This window comes from Ceratotherium simum, chromosome 38 (genome assembly GCF_057802395.1).
Source record: "Ceratotherium simum simum isolate JZ-2026a chromosome 38, ASM5780239v1, whole genome shotgun sequence".
NCBI classification, from domain to species: domain Eukaryota; kingdom Metazoa; phylum Chordata; class Mammalia; order Perissodactyla; family Rhinocerotidae; genus Ceratotherium; species Ceratotherium simum.
Genome location: NC_141937.1, coordinates 8,282,795 through 8,302,203, shown reverse-complemented (window position 1 = coordinate 8,302,203; position 19,409 = coordinate 8,282,795). Strand labels below are relative to the sequence as shown.

The window sequence follows — 19,409 nt, the reverse complement described above, 5'->3', positions numbered from 1 at the left end:
GGATCCCGGGTGCGCACCGACGCACCGCTTTTCCGGCCATGCTGAGGCCACGTCCCACATACAGCAACTAGAAGGATGTGCAACTATGACATACAACTATCTACTGGGGCTTTGGGGAGAAAAAGGGAAAAAAAGGAGGAGGATTGGCAATAGATGTTAGCTCAGGGCTGGTCTTCCTCAGCAAAAAGAGGAGGATTGGCATGGATGTTAGCTCAGGGCTGATCTTCCTTACAAAAAACAAAAACAAAAAAACAAAAACAGCTAAAAAAAGGCTAAAAAAAAAAAAAAGGAGTTGGATGTAAAGGCCAGCTGAAGTGGGGATGAACTGGAGAGACGGAGGGTCCAAGATGAGGATGACCTCAGCGTGGAGGGAGTGAGGGACCAAGGGGGCATACGCAGGGGGCTGGGCCCGAGAGCAGAGGGTGAAGGGCCTTTGGCAGGAGACGCAGGACAAAAGGTGGAGGAGATGGATGCTGATGCTGTTAGGTCTGAACATTCTGGGGTGAGAAGATGTGGGTTTCTGACGAGAAGTTTCAATATTCAGTAAAGGATGAGGAAATTTGTTGGCTGGCATGGGGTGGCGCTGGGAAGGGGCAGGAGGTTTGAGGCCAGAAGACATGGAGTAGAGAAATGAAGTAGACATGTTGGAGTCTAGGAAGGAGGATGGCAGCAAAGCAGAGGGTTTGTTGGACCAGGGAGAGATCCCAGGTGTGGGGCGAGGTCACTGGGACCGAATATGAGGGTGGTCCTTTGCTTCCTTGCCTTCCTACCAGAGAATGTGGGATAAGATTTAAAAGATGGAGTCAATAAAGTACGATACTTGAGTGAGACTTTAGCAAGTAATTTGCCCATTTCATTCATGAAAAAAGGAAAGGAAAAAGATTCCTTGATAGTTATACTATTAGAACTGAATATTTTTCCAGAAAAATTTTTATGATCACTGATAAGACTACATGGGGGGAAAAGCCTGGTTTCTGGTGCACGCTGTTAAATCTTGTTAATAATACAGCCTGTTAAAAACAAAGATAAGGAGAGGAGGCAAATGTGAGAACTGGGAGAGTCGCTGAAGGAGGCCACCCACCCTTGGCTGAGACGCCATGTTGCTGGGAGCCATCAGGATTCCCCTCTGGAGTGTCGTAATTAACCTTGCAAGGTCGGGCCTTGTGGAGGGGCAGTGATGTCCGACAGACCCCACAGTCCCTCAGGAAAGCAGTGACTTGTCCCCTGACTGGAACCCTTGCTGTCTCATTGTGCCCATCTGACCCCACATACTCAGCCCCCCGCCTGACCTCCTGTCTCCCTGCCTCTGAAGGTTTGGCCGTAAAGTATGTCTCCTGGCCACCACCCTCATCAGCGCCATCTCGGGCGTCCTCACGGCCATCGCGCCAGACTACACATCCCTGCTGTTCTTCCGCCTGCTGCAGGGGCTGGTCAGCAAGGGCAACTGGGCCGCTGGCTACACCCTGAGTGAGTACCCACTGGCCCCAGGCGTCCACAAGCCTAAGGAACCACGGAGTCAGGCAGTGGCATAGAATGGGGTGGAAGGCGTCTAGAGAAATTGTGGCAACTCTAATTGTGTTTACTGTCTGTGGTGTGGAGACGGCCTCCTTTTCTTTCTTTGTTTTTTTTTTTGGTCTGAGAGACACTTGAATGACCACTTGAACAGATCAGTGTTTCCACATCAACTAATCTATTTGGGAACAAAAAGATCACATGTCCATGTGTTTATAGCAGTGGGGGGAGCAGGCAGGGGAGAGTATTCTAACATTTTAAATGTGAAAGAACCAGCATCTCCCAAAAGGAACACATCCAACTCACCTGGTTTGAAGGACACTCAAGAGTTAGGAGAAAAGGCATAAGAAGAAATAAAAGAAGAGATAAACATCATGATTTAAAAAAATGAAGTGTAAACCAACACGAGTAATTCTATATACTAACTTGTTTTTCTTTCAAATTTTGCATAAAGGGTAAGAATAGGAAACGGAAAATACTTTCTTGGAGGAAAGTAATATAAAAGAGTCATCCGTGCTTTCCTCAGCCAGTGGATGGGGCACATCAGATACCAGTGAGGTTAATCACGTTTTTTGCTCATTTGTGGAGAACAGAAAAGAAAGAGCCTTGTCTTGGCATCTCTGAAAACTCTGTCCTGTGACCTGGCCTTCTGAGAAATAGCTCATGAGGGCCAAGAGAAATCCTGTTCCTCCCTTGAGAAACCATGAACACGTTGGTTAAGTTTAGTGAGTTCCACACGTATTTATCAAGAGTCTTGTCATCTGTATGCTAAATATGCATTATTTGGCACACGGTTAAAAGGATTATCTTGGGGTCAAGTCCACGCCCCACAGTGACCAGCTGTGTGATCTTGGGCAAGTTCATAATCTCTCTGTGCCTCCATATCCTCAAAGTGGGGATGATCATGCCATAAGGAGGTGGTGAAATGCACTGAGTCTACCTTAGATCAATGCCTGCCCCGAAATTGTCCCTGCAGCATTGCTGCTGCTGTGTGGCGGGCATGTGTGACAGGGCTGTGGGCACCACGATAGAAAAGGTGCCCTTCCTCCCTTCAGGGAGCTCAAAGCCTAGAGAGAGAGGCAGACAGACACCAAAGGGGGAATTATGTGATGGAGTGAGAGCTACAGCAACGTACGTTCCTCCCATGGCTTCCCCACCTGCTTACAGGTCACACACTCCCTGCTCCTCTGCTGGCGGCTCCTTCTCAGTCTCCTTTATTGGCTCCTCCTCTTCTCCTCGACCCCTCAACATGGCAGGACCCACGACTTTGCCCTCCCCCATCCCCAAACCTATTCCACCTGCAGCCTGCCCCCTACCCCCCGGTCTGCAAAGTGCTCTCAGTCTAGACGCCCAGGCCACAGTCTCGCGGTCAGCGTGGCCTCCGCTTTCCCTTATAGCCCATCTCCATCCATCAGGGAGTCTGCTGTCGGCTTTACTTTCAAAATACATCCAGAACCCCGCCCATCTCACTCCTCTGCTGCTCTCACGGGGTCCAAGCCTCCACCGTCGCTTCACCTCCACGTTGGTCTCCCTGCGGCACCCGCCGTCAGCGGCAGAGTGAGCCTTAAAACAGACACGGGATCAGGCCACTCCTCTGCTGCAGGGGCTCTCCATTTCAGGCAGTAAGAGTCAATGTTCTCCTCACGCCCTAGAAGGAGGGCCTCGCCCACTGTCCTGCTGAACTCAGCTCCCAGTCACCTTCCTTCTCACGAGACCCCTCCAGCCACATGATCCATCATCTCCTTATGGTTCTTCAACCGCACCTCAGGGCTACCGCACTGTTGTTCCCTCTGCCTGGAACTCTTGTCCCCTGTTACCTGCGGCTGACTCTTTCACCTCCTTTAGGTCTTTCTCACATTTCATCCATGAGGTCTACCCCACCACTCCCCGAAAAATGGCAACTCCTCCACCCTTGACTGTCCTGATTCCCCTTCTGCCATTTAACTTCTGTTCCCCCACAGCACGACCTGGCATATAACCTGCTCCTTTGTTGTGGGTGTCGTCTGCCGTCTCCCACGAAAATGTGAGGTCGCAAGGGCAGGACTGAGTTCACGATACTCCCAAACACCCAGAAGAGTGCCAGGTCCCCCGCAGGCACTCAAAGATACTTGTTAGTTAATGTGCTCTCCTGGGGTCGTGGAAAACATTCTAGCTCAGTCTGAGCTCAGAGGAGGAAGGCTCTAGGGAGGAGAGCCCTGTAGACTGAAGCATGAAGAGCAGAACTGTAGACTGCAAGGGAAGAGATTAACAAAAAGGATGGCTAGAGAAAAAACAGGGACAAGACAGCAGGGTGTATGTTGGGGAGACATGAGCTGAGTTTTATTAGCCTGACACGGGAAAGAAGGTAGGACTGAGCCGGGTTATCATTTGGGGGCAGAGAAATGGAGGCCACACAGAGAGGAGGCTGGGGAGCAGGTGGTGGACGCAAGGCTCGGGGGCTCGCGAGGAGAAAAGGAAGGGACTGGGGATGCGAGCGCCTGGCTTCACCTTCTAGGAGCCTGCGTCGTGACATGTCTCTTGTTTCAGTCACAGAATTTGTGGGCCCGGGCTACAGAAGAACGGTGGCGATTCTCTACCAGGTGGCCTTCACGGTGGGGCTGGTGCTGCTCTCCGGGCTGGCCTATGTCCTTCCTCACTGGCGGTGGCTACAGCTGACTGTCTCTCTGCCCACCTTCCTCTTCCTGCTCTACTACTGGTACTGCGTCCACCCCCTGTCCTCTCCCGGGACCACGAGCCGTTAACCGAGGACCGCGTGCTCACCTTGGCCCGTATTCCAAATGGCCGTGGTGGCCACACGCACAGGCACGGGCATGCTCCCGACACCCAGTGTGCCATTTGGGGTCTTCTAATGTTACAGGGTGGCTCCCAGTGGGGAGCTACCCTCAAACAGAGCCTCTGTAAATTTGCATCCCCTTACATAGAGGCGTGTGACGCTACGAGTCAGACAAAAATCTATCTTGCCACAGAGATGGCATTTGCTCTTTGTTGAATGAATGAATGGATGAATGAAATGTTCTTGGCGAATGTGCACATTAAGCCGTTATGAGAAAAACCAGTCCAGATGAGGTGTTAATTTGATTAGCTGTCAGCACTCAGCCGGCCCTGAAGGGAGAGGCAACAGGACAGATGAGTTTTTATTGTGGGAGAGGGAAGAGGGAGCAGCAGAGGGGGCTGTGGAGTGAAACATCTCATCCACGCACCTTTTGTCACATTTTGCTGAGGGTGAATCTTATCAGTGGGTGACACTGAAGTAGACCCGATCTCTCTAAATGAAGGCTGGCCTCTAAGTGTTGTGCATTTATGGTCCGGAAGAGCCTGCTCTCTACTTGTCAGGGTGAAACAAGGGGCTGTCCAGTGTGAAAGGACCCCCTGGCTGAGTCTTGATGGTTGGGCAGGATGGGACTACCCCATGCGTTTTCAGAAGACCTTATGCCAGAGATTTCCAATCTTTGAGTTGTCACATCCTTGCCCCATTTGAAATCGACAGCATGGTGTCTACTTGATGTTAAAGGAAAGTGAATACAGCTTATTTTGTTTGGGAAATATTTTGAGACTTGTTCAACAGCCGTGGTATTGCATGGAGACATCCTGCTGTAATGCAAGGTTGGGGGGAGACTGTGGAGCATCTATGGTGTGCGAGAAATTTCCCAGGGCCACAAGGGCTGCCAGCTTCCAGGAGAGAATGGGACCCCTGCTCCGTGGAATGAAGGCTACATAGGAAGCAATGGCTCCCTTTTGGTCTGTAAGTCTTAGCAGGTGGCACTGAGAGTATGAGTGACCCACAGAGTTCATGGGCCACCCAGGCCAGCACACGATGACCCCAGAGCCTGGTCCACTAGCTGCTTGAGGAATTACAGTCCCAACGTGAGGAAGGCAGGTGTCGCTCTGATCAGGGCTTAACATCAGACGAGCTCTGGGGAAAGGCCAAGTCGTAATGCTCTGTGTCTGCAGGTGTGTGCCCGAGTCTCCCCGATGGCTGTTATCGCAAAAGAGGGACACTCAAGCAATAAAAATAATGGACCATATCGCCCAGAAGAACAGGAAACTGTCTCCTGCTGATCTAAAGGTGACAAGCTAGCAAGCGGTTTCTAGTGTCACTGAACTGTGGGTTGGGTTTATGACTTAGAAAATGCCTCTGGGGCTGCCTCGAGAAGCAGGGGGCGCTGGTGGAATTTGGGGTGATGGGTGCAGGGTGCAGCCATGGTGATGGCCAACCTCAGCATGCGTGGTGGGCTCTGAGGGCTCTTTCTGTTCATGGCGGCTTAAATGTGGCTGATGCTCTGACTCCCTCCCTCCTAGATGCTCTCTCTCGAAGAGGATATCACTGAGAAGCTGAGCCCTTCATTCGCAGACTTGTTCCGCACGCCGCGCCTGAGGAAGAACACCTTCATCCTCATGTACCTGTGGTAAGGGGCCTTTCCTACGCCTCCCCAGACGGAATCAGTGTGCTGGCCCGCACGCTGGGGTACCGGGTAAAGACAGGGGGACAATGCATGTGGAAAAAGAGAAGTGTGAGAGGGAATTTTAAACCAGTTTTCGAATGGTCAAAGAGCTCTCAGAAAGACCTCCTTATTTCTCCCTTGAGGACTGGTTAATGGGGCAAAGGCCTCATTTTAGGAAGAAGTGTGTGTTACACAAGAGAGGTCAACAGTAAGATGATCGAAATACGACGAAGGGTTCCCAAGGCTGTCTCAAATGCCACGCGTCTCGTCTTTTGAGAATAGCCAAGTCTTGACTTAGCATCAGAAGGCGGATGAGATTTCAGTGGCTCTTGGTGCTTCCAAGGAGGAATATTCCTTCCTCATATCTTAGAACTTCATAGACCTTGCCCAAGAGTGTCTGTGCTTTTATCATCCACAGATTAGGAAACTCACGTACACATATGGATTCACCTATGTACACCTTGCCCACCCCAGGGCTCTGCGTCTCCCTCCCAGGTTGCTATCTCAAGGAGGCGTCCCCCACCCCATTTCCTCAGAGGACATTATATCAGTTCCCCAACATCAGGGCTTTCTCCTCAACGTGAAGGGGGTTCTTTAATTACTCCCCAACAGCTAGGGCTGAGTAGCTGGACTCTGGGCTCCCCCTTCAGATGGAGCTGCTCTGCACCAGTATTGTTTACACTTCCATGTAAGGTTCTATGGGAACTGAGAGTTTGAACGAATAGGGTGGTGCCTGGCACATAGCAGCCCCTCAGTAAATATTTGCTGAGGGGTGAATGAATAACCACTGTTCCTCAGAATCCATCCTAAGTTCTTCAGACAGCAGCTGGGCTCTCCATGCCCTCTCCTTGGCTCACCAATCACCCCGTGTCTCCAAGCTTGCTCCTGGGGTCCTGCACCCAGCCACGTGAGGGGCCCTGGAGCCTTTGCAAACACCCAGTGCCTGGTGCGTTTATATTGATACTCAGTATTCGGTTCAGCAACGGCTCTTCTGAGTAGAGGCCCGGGACCACTGAGGATAGGAGAATTGCTCCCTCTCCATCCTCTAATGCCCTCCTCCCAAGGTGGTGCTCTTGACTCCTCTGCTCTCTTACACCCTGCCACCCAATCCTTTGGTAAATTCTGCTCTATCCTGAAAATATATTCAGAATCTGCCATTTCTCATCACCTGCACTCTTGGCTGCCTGTCTGAGCATCATAATCTCCAGCCCATGCTATTGCAGCAGGCTCCTAGCTGGTCTGTCTTCTCCCCTCCTGTCCCCTCTTAGGCTCTGCTCACGAAGTGGGCAAAGCATCCTTTTAAAGCGTAACAGACCAGGTCGCTCCCCTGTTCACAACCTCCCCCCTCCTCATCCACTGAGAATAAAACCAAATCTCTTTCCGTGGCATACAAAGGCCTCCCCCGATCTGGCCCTGGACACCTTCTCCCACCTCCTTCTTTCTTACAGTGACGCAGGATGCGTGCCCACCACTTCCTGGCCATGTGACTTTCAGGAACCTTCATAATGTCTCTGTGACTCAGTTTCCTCATCAGCAAATGAGAGTAATGAGAGTCCCTATCTCACAGGGATGTTGGGAGAATTAATGAGACCGTGTGTGTTAGAACCATGTCCGACAGACGCCGGAAATGCTCGTACCAACACCAGTTATTCCAACATGTACATGCAATTCATGGGTTCTGCCAGAAGATGGCAGCCCTGCACATTTGTTAACTGTTGGACAGGAAAAGCAAGGTTCTCCATTCCTTTCTCGGAAATCAATCTCTTTATCAGTAATATGTGACTGTTCCCATTCAACTGGCTCACCAGCATGCAGGGGGCACCCAGCTTATCTAGACCCGCTGAGCTGAAGCTAGCGCCTGCCTTTCTGTGGTCTTGACCCTTTTCTCTGGTCGGGAATGATTTGCGACTAGATAAAACAGCATCCCAATGCTTCTCTGGGTGCAGCTGTATCAGACGAGGGGGTATTTTAATGAAAAACATCAGCTGTGACCTCAGTTTGGGAGCTGATAGGCAATTTGCATGCTGGGATAAGACCGTGATTTCTTATCAACCAAAATCTCTTCTCACAGTGTAAATACTGGGATAATCGTTAAATGTTTCTAGCCTCCAAAATTATATAGGTTTGCCAAAAATGACACATGAGACTCTCTAAATTCTCCGTTGAGTGAGAGCAACTTAGCTGGCCCCCATCAGTCTGTTATCTGTGACGTTGCTGCTCTTTCCTTGATAGGCATGGAGGGGTCGTGTGGCCGGATACGGGGTGGAAGAGAGTCAGGAAACAGTGTTGTTAGGGACAGCGTGATGTGGGGGAGGGAGCAACGTGGGGCTGGGAAGGCTTGGCTGGGTCTCTGCTCTGCTGTGCTCCAGACACTTGACCTTGGAAAGATGATGGTGATGATGACAACAAAAGCCCATGTTTACTGGGCGCTTACTCTGTGGCAGGAGCTATACTAAGCACTTATTGTGGGAGAGGGAGGAGGGGGCAGCAGAGGGGGCTGTGGAGAGAAATATCTCAGTCACACACCTTTTGTCCCCATTTGCTGAGGGCAGATCTTATCTGTGGGTGACACTGAAGTAGACCCGATCTCTCTGAACGAAGGCTGGCCTACATGAGTTGTACATTTATGATCAGGAAGAGCCTGCTGTCTCCTTGCCAGAGTGAAACAAGGGGCTGTCCAGTGTGAAAGGACCCTCTGGGGGCATCTCGTTGGTCGGGCAGGGTGGGACTATGCCTGTGCATTTTCAGAAGACCTTATTCCATTTACTGATGAGGGAATTGAGGCACAGAGAGGTTAGCTAAGTTACTTCACGCCACACAGCTCATATACAGCAGTCTGATTCCCGAACCTGCTCACTCGCTTCTCCTGCCCTTCCCCTCGTGGGCCTGTTGGAGCATCAGATAGGTAGAGCATGTGCGGGGCTCAGCGCAGGGCCAGGCACCCGGGTCTGCAGTGAACAGGGGCAGTCATCGTCAGCGTTCTCTAGGACACATGGGTGTATCCTGTAAGCCACACTCTCACATAAATCGTAAAGGAGCTTCTCACCGAGGGCCCCTCTCGGACACCCTTCCTGATTTTTATCCCCCCCCTCATGTTGCTCCAGGACATTCTAAATCAAGTGACTCCTATTTCTCCCCAGCTTGTAAGGTCCTTTGTCCTCCCCGCCAGAACCCGGGCTCTCTCCTCCTCCGCGGAGCTCGCCTCTGACCCGGTTTCTCCTCTTTGCTCAGGTTCACCAGCTCTGTGCTCTATCAGGGCCTCATCATGCACGTGGGCGCCACCGGCGGGAACCTCTACCTGGATTTCTTTTACTCTGCTCTGGTGGAATTCCCAGCGGCCTTCGCCATCCTCGTCACCATCGACCGCGTCGGCCGCATCTACCCATTGGCCGTGTCAAATCTGGTGGCGGGGACAGCCTGCTTCGTCATGATTTTTATCTCACATGGTGAGTTTTCATCATCTTCCAGGGAACCAGATCGTGGGAAGAGTGTTTTAACTCGTTGATAAGCCCCTGGAACAAGAACAAGGGCAAAGACAGAGTATTACCTTAGCTTGCAACTGTTTCTTCTTCTTAAATTTTAAATAGTGGTCTAACATACATATAATGGGAAAATTATAAGTGTAGAAACCAATGGATTTTTACATATGTATGTACCTGGGTACCATGACCTAGATAAAGACAGGACATTTCCAACACCTCAGAAGGTTCCCCCATGCTTCTTGACAATTCATACTCACCACCCCCTGCCAAGATCACCACTGCTCTGGTCTCTGTCATCATAGATTAATTTTGACTGTTCTCGAACTTCATACAAATGGAACCACACTGAATGCACTTTTCCTATTTCCTCCGTTCATCCGCTCATCATTACATCTCTGAGATTCACCCATGTTGAGAGTGTAGTTCATACTTTTTCATTATTGTGTAGCGTTCCATTGTATGAATTCCAGACTATTGATCCATTCCACTATTGATTGACACTTGCATGGTTTACAGTGTCTGCCTATTGGGATTAAAGCTGCAGAGAACATTCCGAGCATGTCTTTTTGTGGACACTCATTTCCCTGTGGTACAAGTCTGCAAGTGCATTTGCTGGGTCCGAGGGCAGCATACATTTAGTTTTAGCAGACACAGCCAAATAGCTTTCCAAAATACTTGGGCCAATTTACACTCCCACTCGCGATGCACGAGCCTTCTGATTGTTCCACATCCTCACCAACACATGGTACTGCTGGTCTTTTTCATACAGCCATTTTGGTGGATGTGTACTTCAGCCCATAATTCTTACAAGCCAAGATAAGCCAAAGCAGAACAATTGTAGTCACTTTTAATTTGAGTCCCTAAATTGCCTTTCACATTTGTGCCTTTTGGAAATGTTGTTAAATAAATACCAAGGCGGATTTGCTATTTTCTGTTTTTATTGCTTGTGCTCTGCCCTTGCTGGTTTAATGAGTTATGTTGGCTTTGGTGCAGGGTATTGTGGGAAATGTCTCATAAAATCCGTATTCTCAAGAACCATGCCGTGTAGGTCAGGCTGGAAATAGACACAGGTGGGAAAAAAAGCTCCGTGTTCTTCTCTCTCCTTGTGTGGGGAGAGAACAAGAGACAGCAAAGCGGGCAGAGCGCATCTGAAATTGATTTTGCCCATTTTCTTTCCCATCTCCCTATTTCTGGAATCCCAGTAAGATGTAACGAATGGGCAGATTTTTTTTTTAATTTTTTTATTTTTTGCAGGGAAAGATTCACCCTAAGTTAACATCTGCCTCCTTTTTTCTTCCCCCACAAAGCCCCAGTACGTAGTTGTGTATTGTCGTAAGTCCTTCTGGTTCTTCTATGTGAGCTGTAGCCACAGCATGGCTACTGACAGACCAGTGGTGTAGTTCCACTCTCAGGAACTGAACCTTGGCTGCCAAAGCGGTGCGCACCAAACTTTAACCATGAGGCCATTAGGGCTGGCTCTGGGCAGATTTTTCTTTTTTTAAAGTAACAGCACTGAGTGCTGAGAAGGAGCCTGAGGTCTGATCAATTATCTCAGGTCTGAGCTCGATCAATTATCACTTGGGCAGGGCCCAGGCATCATGCCCTCTGATCCCGCCCCTCCCCCCCCCCCGACCTGGGCAGGGCCCAGGCATTATGCCCTCTGGTCCTGCCCCCTACCACCTGGGCAGGGCCCAGGCATTATGCCCTCTGGTCCTGCCCCCTACCACCTGGGCAGGCCTCAGGCATTATGCCCTCTGGTCCCACCCTCCCACTACCTGGGCAGGGCTCAGGCATCATGCCCTCTGGTCCTGCCCCCGGACCCTCCTCACAGCTTCCACCCTCTCCACTTGCCTCTACTTGGTCATTATCACGTTAGGTGACAAACATTCATTCCTTCCTCCAGGAAATATTTCAAGTATCTTCTATATGGCCAGCAGGCATCCAGGCCCTAGGATCTCAGCAGTGAGCAAAGCAGAGAAAGTTCCTGCTTCGTGGAGCTTACATTCTAGAGGGAGAAGAGAAGGGTGAAGAGGGATGGAGCGTTAATTCTTTGTGCTGTGGTCCGGGCAGCGTTAGGAGACCTGAATGTAGGGGGAAGGAACTCTGTAAACATCTGGGGAAGGAGCTTTCCAGGCAGCAAACAGCAAGTGTGAGGACCCTGAGGAGGGGAGAGCTGGATGTTGGAGGAGCAGCAGGAATCCTCGTGACCAGAACTGGGTGAGCAGGGGTAAGAGCCGTCGGAGTGAGGTCAGGAGTTGGCAGGGGACAGCTGTGGCTTATATGCTGAGCGTGGCAGGAAACCCCTGTGGCTGTGAGCAGGGAAGTGATGTCACCTGACTGCAGTTCTGATGGTCCCTCTGGGGCTGTAGAGAGTGGTCGCTGGGTGCCCGTGGGGAGCAATGGCAGTTCTCTGAGGGAGATGCTGCACATGTCCAGTAGAGCATCTCACCAGATTGAAGACCCTAGAATTTGCGAGCAAGGCCCTCCCTGTAGGTATCAAGTGAGCTCTTTGTCTGTTATCTTTTGGAAGCTGGTGGGGGTGTCGTCCTTATCTGAAGGCTCGGCTTGTGTTCTCCACCAGGCAGAGAGCAGCACGAGGCTGGGAGAGGCTGCATTGGACCTGGGGGGCAAGCTCATTCCCAAGGCCACCGTGTCCCCTCTCCTTCGAGCCTCACACTGGCTGAGTGAAATGAAGCATGTCCTCCATGGGTAGCCAGGATCTGGGGACAAGGGTCAAGATGACATGTCTGTGACCCCAGAGGCTTTATTAGTGAGGTGGCATGTCACAGGAGCCACTGCATTTTAGTGTTTGGGGTAATCCAGGTGAAATGGATAATGGTGCCCAATTCTTTGATGAGTCCGCAAAAGGAAGAGGGCTTCCCGGACCTTCACATAATCAAGAACTCATAGCCATGGGGCCAGCCCCCTAGCCTAGTGGTTAAGTTTGGTGCACTCTGCTTCGACTGCCTGGGTTCAGTTCCCAGGCACAGACCTACACCACTCATCGGCAGCCGTACTGTGGCGGCGACCCACATACACTATAGAGGAAGATTGGCACACATGTTAGCTCAGGGTGAATCTTCCTCAGCAAAAAAATAAATAAGTAAAAGAACTTATAGCCATCTGCTAGGATGAGACAAGGGTTTGCTTCCCTCATGCTTGCTCTCTGAGACATTATGAAAGATGTTTGGTTAAAAAATGTGTTTGGAAATGAACATTAGATTGAGGATGAGAAATCTGGTCTCAGTTCCAGGACTACTGTCTACTGACTGAGGATCTACTGTGTTTCAGGCACTGTGTGGGCAATGACACTATTGCATGATAATTAAAAAGCCACATTTATGGAGTGGTCGTGGTGGACATTTGACATATATTATCTCGAAATCTCACAACAACCCATAAGCTGGGTATAATTATTCCCATTTTACAGTTGAGGAAACTGAGGCACAAAGAAATAAACAGCTTCCTTAAGTCACGCAGCTGACAGGAGGCAGAGCTGAGATTCAAAAAGCACACTCTTTCCTCTGCACTGTGGAGTCTTCCCTCACATGTCATCATCCTGAAATCTCTCAGGACTCAGTTTACTTATCCCAAAATGAAAGGCTTAGATAAGACAATCTTCCTGGTCCTTCCACCTCTAAGGTGTAAGCTTCCTAACGGGGCTTCTCGAGAGAGGTCACTCCCTGGGCACAGTTGCCACTCGCCTTCCACACCTTCTCTGCGTTTCCCCTCCAGATATACACTGGCTGAACGTCACAGTAGCTTGCGTTGGCCGGATGGGAATCACCATCGCGTTCCAAATGGTGTGTCTGGTGAATGCAGAGCTGTATCCGACTTTCATCAGGTAAGTAGCCATGGGACTAGCTGTGCACTGGCCAGGCTCCCTGGAGACCAGCATTTCCATGACAGTCCCTCAAGGTGCCCCCGGAGCTGACCAGTTTGGACATTGAGATGGGGGTTGGGCATCAAAGAGACGGTCAATGCCTGATTACAGCAGAGGACGTGAAATGGGAAGGTTCAGCTGACCAAGGGTCACGCTGTGCTCTGGACAGAGAACAGAGGAGAGAGCGCTGGACAGGGAGGGGAGGCTGACGAGCGGTATACACTTCAGCAGCTCCATTGACACCTCGGGACATAACTTGCTTAAACAGCAGTTCATATTTGTTTAGTGATGTACAAAGTATTTCTAGACACGCGGTGGGGATAAGATCGTTCTTATCCCCATTTTACACACGAGGAAGCTGAACTGTGGAAAGAGAAAGAGACCTCCCAAGAGTCAGCCAGCTAGAAAGTGGCAGGGCGTCCTTCTGACCTTGACGCTGTTGCTTTTCCTGTGACGACACAATACTTCGCAACAGCACTGGAAGACTCATTGCTTAAAGTCGAGTTTATTGATGTAGGATTTTCTTAGAGCAAAATTCACTCTAAAATGCACATTGTGATGACTTTTGATTATGTATGCATCTAGTAACCGCCACCACATTCAATATGGAGAGGTTTCCATCACCTCCAAACATTTCCTCGTCTCCCTTTGTAGGTCAATCTCCTCCCCTCTCCAACTCCAGCCCTGGCAACCACTGATCTGGTTTCTCTCCCTATGGTTTTACCTTTTCCAGAATGTTCTGTAAAAGTAATAATATGGCAGGTAGCCTTCTATGTCTGGCCTCTTTCACTTAGCATAATAGGATCCATCCACGTTGCTGCGTGTATCAAGGCTTCGTTCCTTCTAGCTGCCAAGTGGTATTCCAGCGTGTGGACGATGCACCATGATTTGTTTGTCCTTTTCCCAGTTCGTGGACATTTGAACTGTTTCCAGTTTGGGGTGATTATGATACAGCTGCTAATAAACATTCACGTACCGGTCTTTCATTTCTCTTGGGTAAAAACTTAGGAGTGTGTCATATGGTAAGCATGTGTTTAAATTTATGAGAAACTATGGAAATGATTTGCAAAGTGGCTGCACCATTTTATATTCCGCCAGCCACATGTGAGGGATCTGGTTGTTCTATACCCTCATCAGCGCTTGGTATTGTCAGTTTAAAAAAAATTTTTAAGTCATTCTTGGAGGTGGTGGTATTATTGTGACTTTAATTTACATTTTCCTAATTACTAACAATGTTGAGTATCTTTGTGTGTACTTATTGCCATCTATATCTTAGAAGACTTAGTTTAAATGAAGATTATTTTTATTATAAAAGTAATTATAACTACTTTAAAGTTTTAATTCTGACCTTTGTCAGAATTTGACATATTTCCTTAAACTCCTCTTTTCCTCTCTATAAACTATTTCCTCTCCCCATGTCATCAGACCAAGGGTTTCTAAGAACTATTCCAGCTCCCCAGTCTCCTCTTACACGTGCGCAGCTCTCTGAGCCTCTCTGTAAGCCAGAAGACACAAGGATGACTCTGATTCACTCTTTTCTCTTTCCCACCTGACTTTTATTAACAGACCCTGTCTTACACTCTTGTTTGTAAAAGGTTGTTGGACTACGTACAAAGAGATGAAGGCAAATTAAAGAGAAAGTCTACCTTTGGCAGTCCTGAGCCCAGAGTCTAATAGCCAGGCCAAACATTTCCATTGTCCTGGCCACCAGACCCAGGGGACTGATTCAAAACGTTAACTGTCAAAGGTCCTGAGTGCCTGGTCCCATGTTGGGGAAGGACAAGTAACCCGTCCCTGAAGAATCCTTGTCAATCGTGGAGAGAAGCTGCTGGATGAGTATGCTCAGTAACTAGGAAGGGAAGCCAGATGTTCAGAAACAACTTTAAACTTGATACCCAGACACACAAAAGGAAGACAGTCATGAAAGTTCTGGTATTTTCAATCTATGCAATCAAATCTAAATTGCTAAAAAAAAAAAAAAAAAAAAAAGGATTATTCTGTTACTTTATTACTTTATAAGCACTTCAAATTCCAATAGTTACTATTTAAACCATTTTGACCCTGCTTCTTATGCACAGGAGACTTTAGGATTGAACAGCATCCTCCTTCTACCTGTCTGCAGCACATATTGTCAAGAACATTCGGCATCAGTATGCACTGCCTTGTGTTGAAAGTGTCTTTCCATTTTTACCTCCTCACTATATTATGAGCTCCTTGAAAGCAGGAACTGCGTATCCTACTCCTCTCTACCTCCTGAAACTATTCTATAGCTGTGCTAACCAGTCACTTAGCGATTGTAGAATGACTGAGTGAAGTGCTGCAGATACGTAAATTTTAAATAAAGGACCCAGTTCCCTACTTCTTCTAGCTTCTGTGTGCTTATCACAATTTCTTCTTTTTTAAGACTTATTTTCTTAAAATAGTAAAAAATAATGGTGTCTTTTCTTTCTCCTCTTGGAAATCACACCAAAGATAGTAGAAGAACAAAAAGAAAAAACCTGCAAATGCCATCTTTGAAACTAAGATGACCCTGAAAGACAATATGTAGGAAGGGCTGCCTAATGCAATGAGGTATAAGAGGGTCTAGAAGATTCCAGGGAGGCACACTTATGACAACAAATTTTAGACAAGGCCAGCAGTTTTCCAAAGTAGGAAACGTAGCTTGAAGGGTACAACCCACGATCTCTTGATTGGAGTAACAGGATGGATGTAGGGGCTGGAGGCGTAAGCTTCCTTCCCTGCGTCATGTAGCTGGAGGTGAAGCAGAGAGAGCAAAGCTGTGAGAGAACATTCAGGAAACTTTGAGATAGCAGGGTGCTGTGTGGCAGGTAAAGGAGAGAAACCCCACATGGTGAGGAGTTCTGAAGCCCTGAAGATTGGGAATAAGAGAGACCAAAGCATCTGATCACATACAACCCGGGTCACAAAGAGAATTTCTACTAGCCTAGCATGTGGCCTGGTCCCTCCCCACCAATCCATCTGAAACGGCTGATACAGGAAGAAACCGCAGTGTTAAAAAGTGCATAATAAACAAAAAAGTAACTCGCCCAGGAGCTATACAAATCTATCATGAAGTAAAAGGGGAAAAGGAACAGGAAAATCAAATGGGAAATGAAGAATTCTCACCAGAAAAGTATTGTCACAGAACAGATGAAAAGTGTAACCAAATATACTACAATCAAATGCAAAATATTAATGAATCAGTTATCTCTATAAAATCAGAATTTAAAGCAGAGATATACATTCTTGGGAAAATGTGCGACAAGACAATAGAAGAAGTTGAAGCCAGCTCAGGAAAGAAATAAAGAAGAAAAATGAAAACATTTGAGAAATGAAAACCAATTTGAAAGCAGTACACAGGAGAATTGATACAGTAAGGGAAGGCTAAGAACTGCAAAATAAGAGCCAGCCCTGATGGCCTAGTGGTTAAAGTTTGGCATGCTCTGCTTTGGTGACCCGGGTTTGATTCCTGGGCACAGAACCACACCACTCGTCTGTCAGTAGCCAAGCTGTGGTGGTGGCTCACAGAGGAGAACTAGAAGGACTTGCAACTGGAATATACAACTATGTACTGGGGCTTTGAGGAGGAAAAAAAAAGAGGAAGATTGGCAACAGATGTTAGCTTAGGGCGAATCTTTCCCAGTTAAAAAAAAAAAAAAAAAGAATTGCAAAATAAAATTGAAATAAGCAAAGACTTTAAAAGGCTTAGAAGTTATGTGTGTGTATGTATATATCCCAAAGAAGATAACTGAAATAATGAAACAAAAAGACTTTTAAGAAACCTCTGGAAATAAAAGAATGCTTGAATCTATGCTTTGATAGGGGCACACTGTGTAACAGGAAAAACTGACCCAGAATGAACAATACTAAAGAATATTGTAGTTAAGTGACTATACTTCAGAGAGAAAGACTCATCAGGCACTCAAGATGAAAGTTTATGTCACATGTATAGGGAGAAACTCAAATTGATAGCATTTGATGAAGACAGTGAAACAATGACCTACAATGACCTCAAGGGAAGAAAGTGTAACCCAATGAATTTTATCCAGTCAAACCCTCATTCCTATATAAAAACAGCAGCAAATCATTTAGAAATATCTCAAAGAATGTGGTTCCTATGAACCTTTTCCAAAAAAGCTATTAGAGAAGAAACTCAGTAAACACAACAATAAATGGAGTAATTTGTCAGAATTTATTGGTGGTGATCACTGAATGTGACATTAAAATGAATGTGGTTTTGGCTACAGAACAGAATGTAAATGTCATAAATCTGAATATAAAGAAATGCTATAACTAATGAAGATTGGAAAGGGAAGGGAGAGAGAATGTTGGAGGTAGTGTAATACACTGATTTCCTCAATACACTGTCTCCAGCTTGCAAAAAAAATGTATCATTAAAATCTTATAAATTAAGTAGTATTAATAGGTATATTTTAAGATATAAAGGTAAACACTAAAAATAATGATATAAGTAACTAAAATCAATGCATGGAGAGGAATGGTTTGAGTCGGAAGTAGAAATATATTAATTTTATAATTGCTCACAATAGGAAGTTAATCAATACTGTCTAGAAAAATAGAGCATTAAGTGTACTAAGTAAAGTTATAAAGGTAATCATTTGAATAAAAATACAAACCTTCCAAATTATCAGAAAAAAATATACATAACCAACACATATTGAAAGATAAAAGACACTAGAAACAATAAAAACCATGACATAAAAGCTAATGACAGAATTAAGACCAAACATTTCTGACACAAATAAATGTGAAGAGGCTCAACTCCTCTACTGAAAACAAACAAACAAAAACAGAAGACTCGGTTGTAAATGTTTTAGGCTTTGTGGGCCACATGTGGTCTCTGTTGCATATTCTTTTCTTTTCTTCTTCTTCTTCTTTTTTTTTTAAACTCTTTAAATATGTAAAAACCATTCTTAAGTTAAAGGCAATAACAATGCTGGATTTGGTCCATGGGCTATAGTTTGTTGACCCCTGATTGAAAGCAAAAATAACATCGTGTTGTGGGATTTATAACTTAGGTAGAAGTAAAATTGTGCAAAGGCTTGGAGGAGAGAAATGCAAGTGTACCGTTGTAAGGTTCATATACAATCCATGAAGTGGAATAATATCACGCGAAGTTAGACTGTGCTGAGTTAAAGATGTGTACTGTACCTAAAGCAAAAACTAAAAAACAAAATAAAGAGTTTTAGCTAGTAAGCCAACAAAGAAGATAAAACAGAATCATTTAAAATACTCAACTCATAAGAAGGCAGAAAAAGAGGAAAAGGGTAACAAGGAAGAGATGGAACAAAAAGAAAACAAATAGCAAGATGATAGATTTAAACCCAACCATGTCAGTAATCACAAGAAATATAAATATAAATCTCTGCCTAGTTAAAAGGCAGAGATTGTCAGATTGGACAAACAAGTGAGACCCAACTGTATGCTGTCTACAAGAAACTTACTTTAAATTTAACGGCAGAGATAGTTTAAAAGTAAAAGGATGGAAAAAGATGTTATAAACAGAGATAGTGTAAGAGTAAAAGAACGGGAAAAGATATTCCATGTGAACACTAATCAAAAGAAAGCTGGAGTGGCCATATTCATATAAGACAGAGTAGATTTCAGGGGCCGGCCCCGTGGCTTAGCGGTTAAGTGCACGCACTCCGCTACTGGTGGCCCTAGTTTGGATCTCGGGCGTGCACCAACACACTGCTTCTCCGGCCATGCTGAGGCAGCGTCCCACATACAGCAACTAGAAAGATGTGCAACTATGACATACAACTATGTACTGGGGCTTTGGGGAAAAAAAGGAGGAGGATTGGCAATAGATGTTAGCTCAGAGCTGGTCTTCATCAGCAAAAAGAGGAGGATTGGCATGGATGTTAGCTCAGGGCTGATCTTCCTCACACAAAAAAAAATTAGAAAAAAAAAAGACAGAGTAGATTTCAGAGCAAAGACTATCACTAGGAATGAAAAGGGTCATTTCAAATAGTTTCTCTCTGTTTCCCCTCTAACTTTTTTTGTCCTCTATTTCTTAATACCGTCTCTCTACCGTTCCCTGTCTCTCCATGTGAAAGAAAAAACTCT

General features: G+C 46.7%; 1 protein-coding gene across 1 annotated transcript in view; it reads left to right on the top strand.

The window, feature by feature from the left end:
- Window positions 1–19,409, top strand: part of SLC22A1 (solute carrier family 22 member 1) — a 30,823-nt gene that overhangs the window by 6,818 nt on the left and 4,596 nt on the right. Inside the window, exons 3-8 of the mRNA XM_087424949.1 lie at window positions 1,313–1,467; window positions 4,039–4,207; window positions 5,464–5,578; window positions 5,812–5,918; window positions 9,186–9,400; window positions 13,172–13,280. Of these exons, the coding sequence (XP_087281075.1) occupies window positions 1,313–1,467; window positions 4,039–4,207; window positions 5,464–5,578; window positions 5,812–5,918; window positions 9,186–9,400; window positions 13,172–13,280 (870 nt within the window). The remainder of the gene's footprint in view (window positions 1–1,312; window positions 1,468–4,038; window positions 4,208–5,463; window positions 5,579–5,811; window positions 5,919–9,185; window positions 9,401–13,171; window positions 13,281–19,409) is intronic.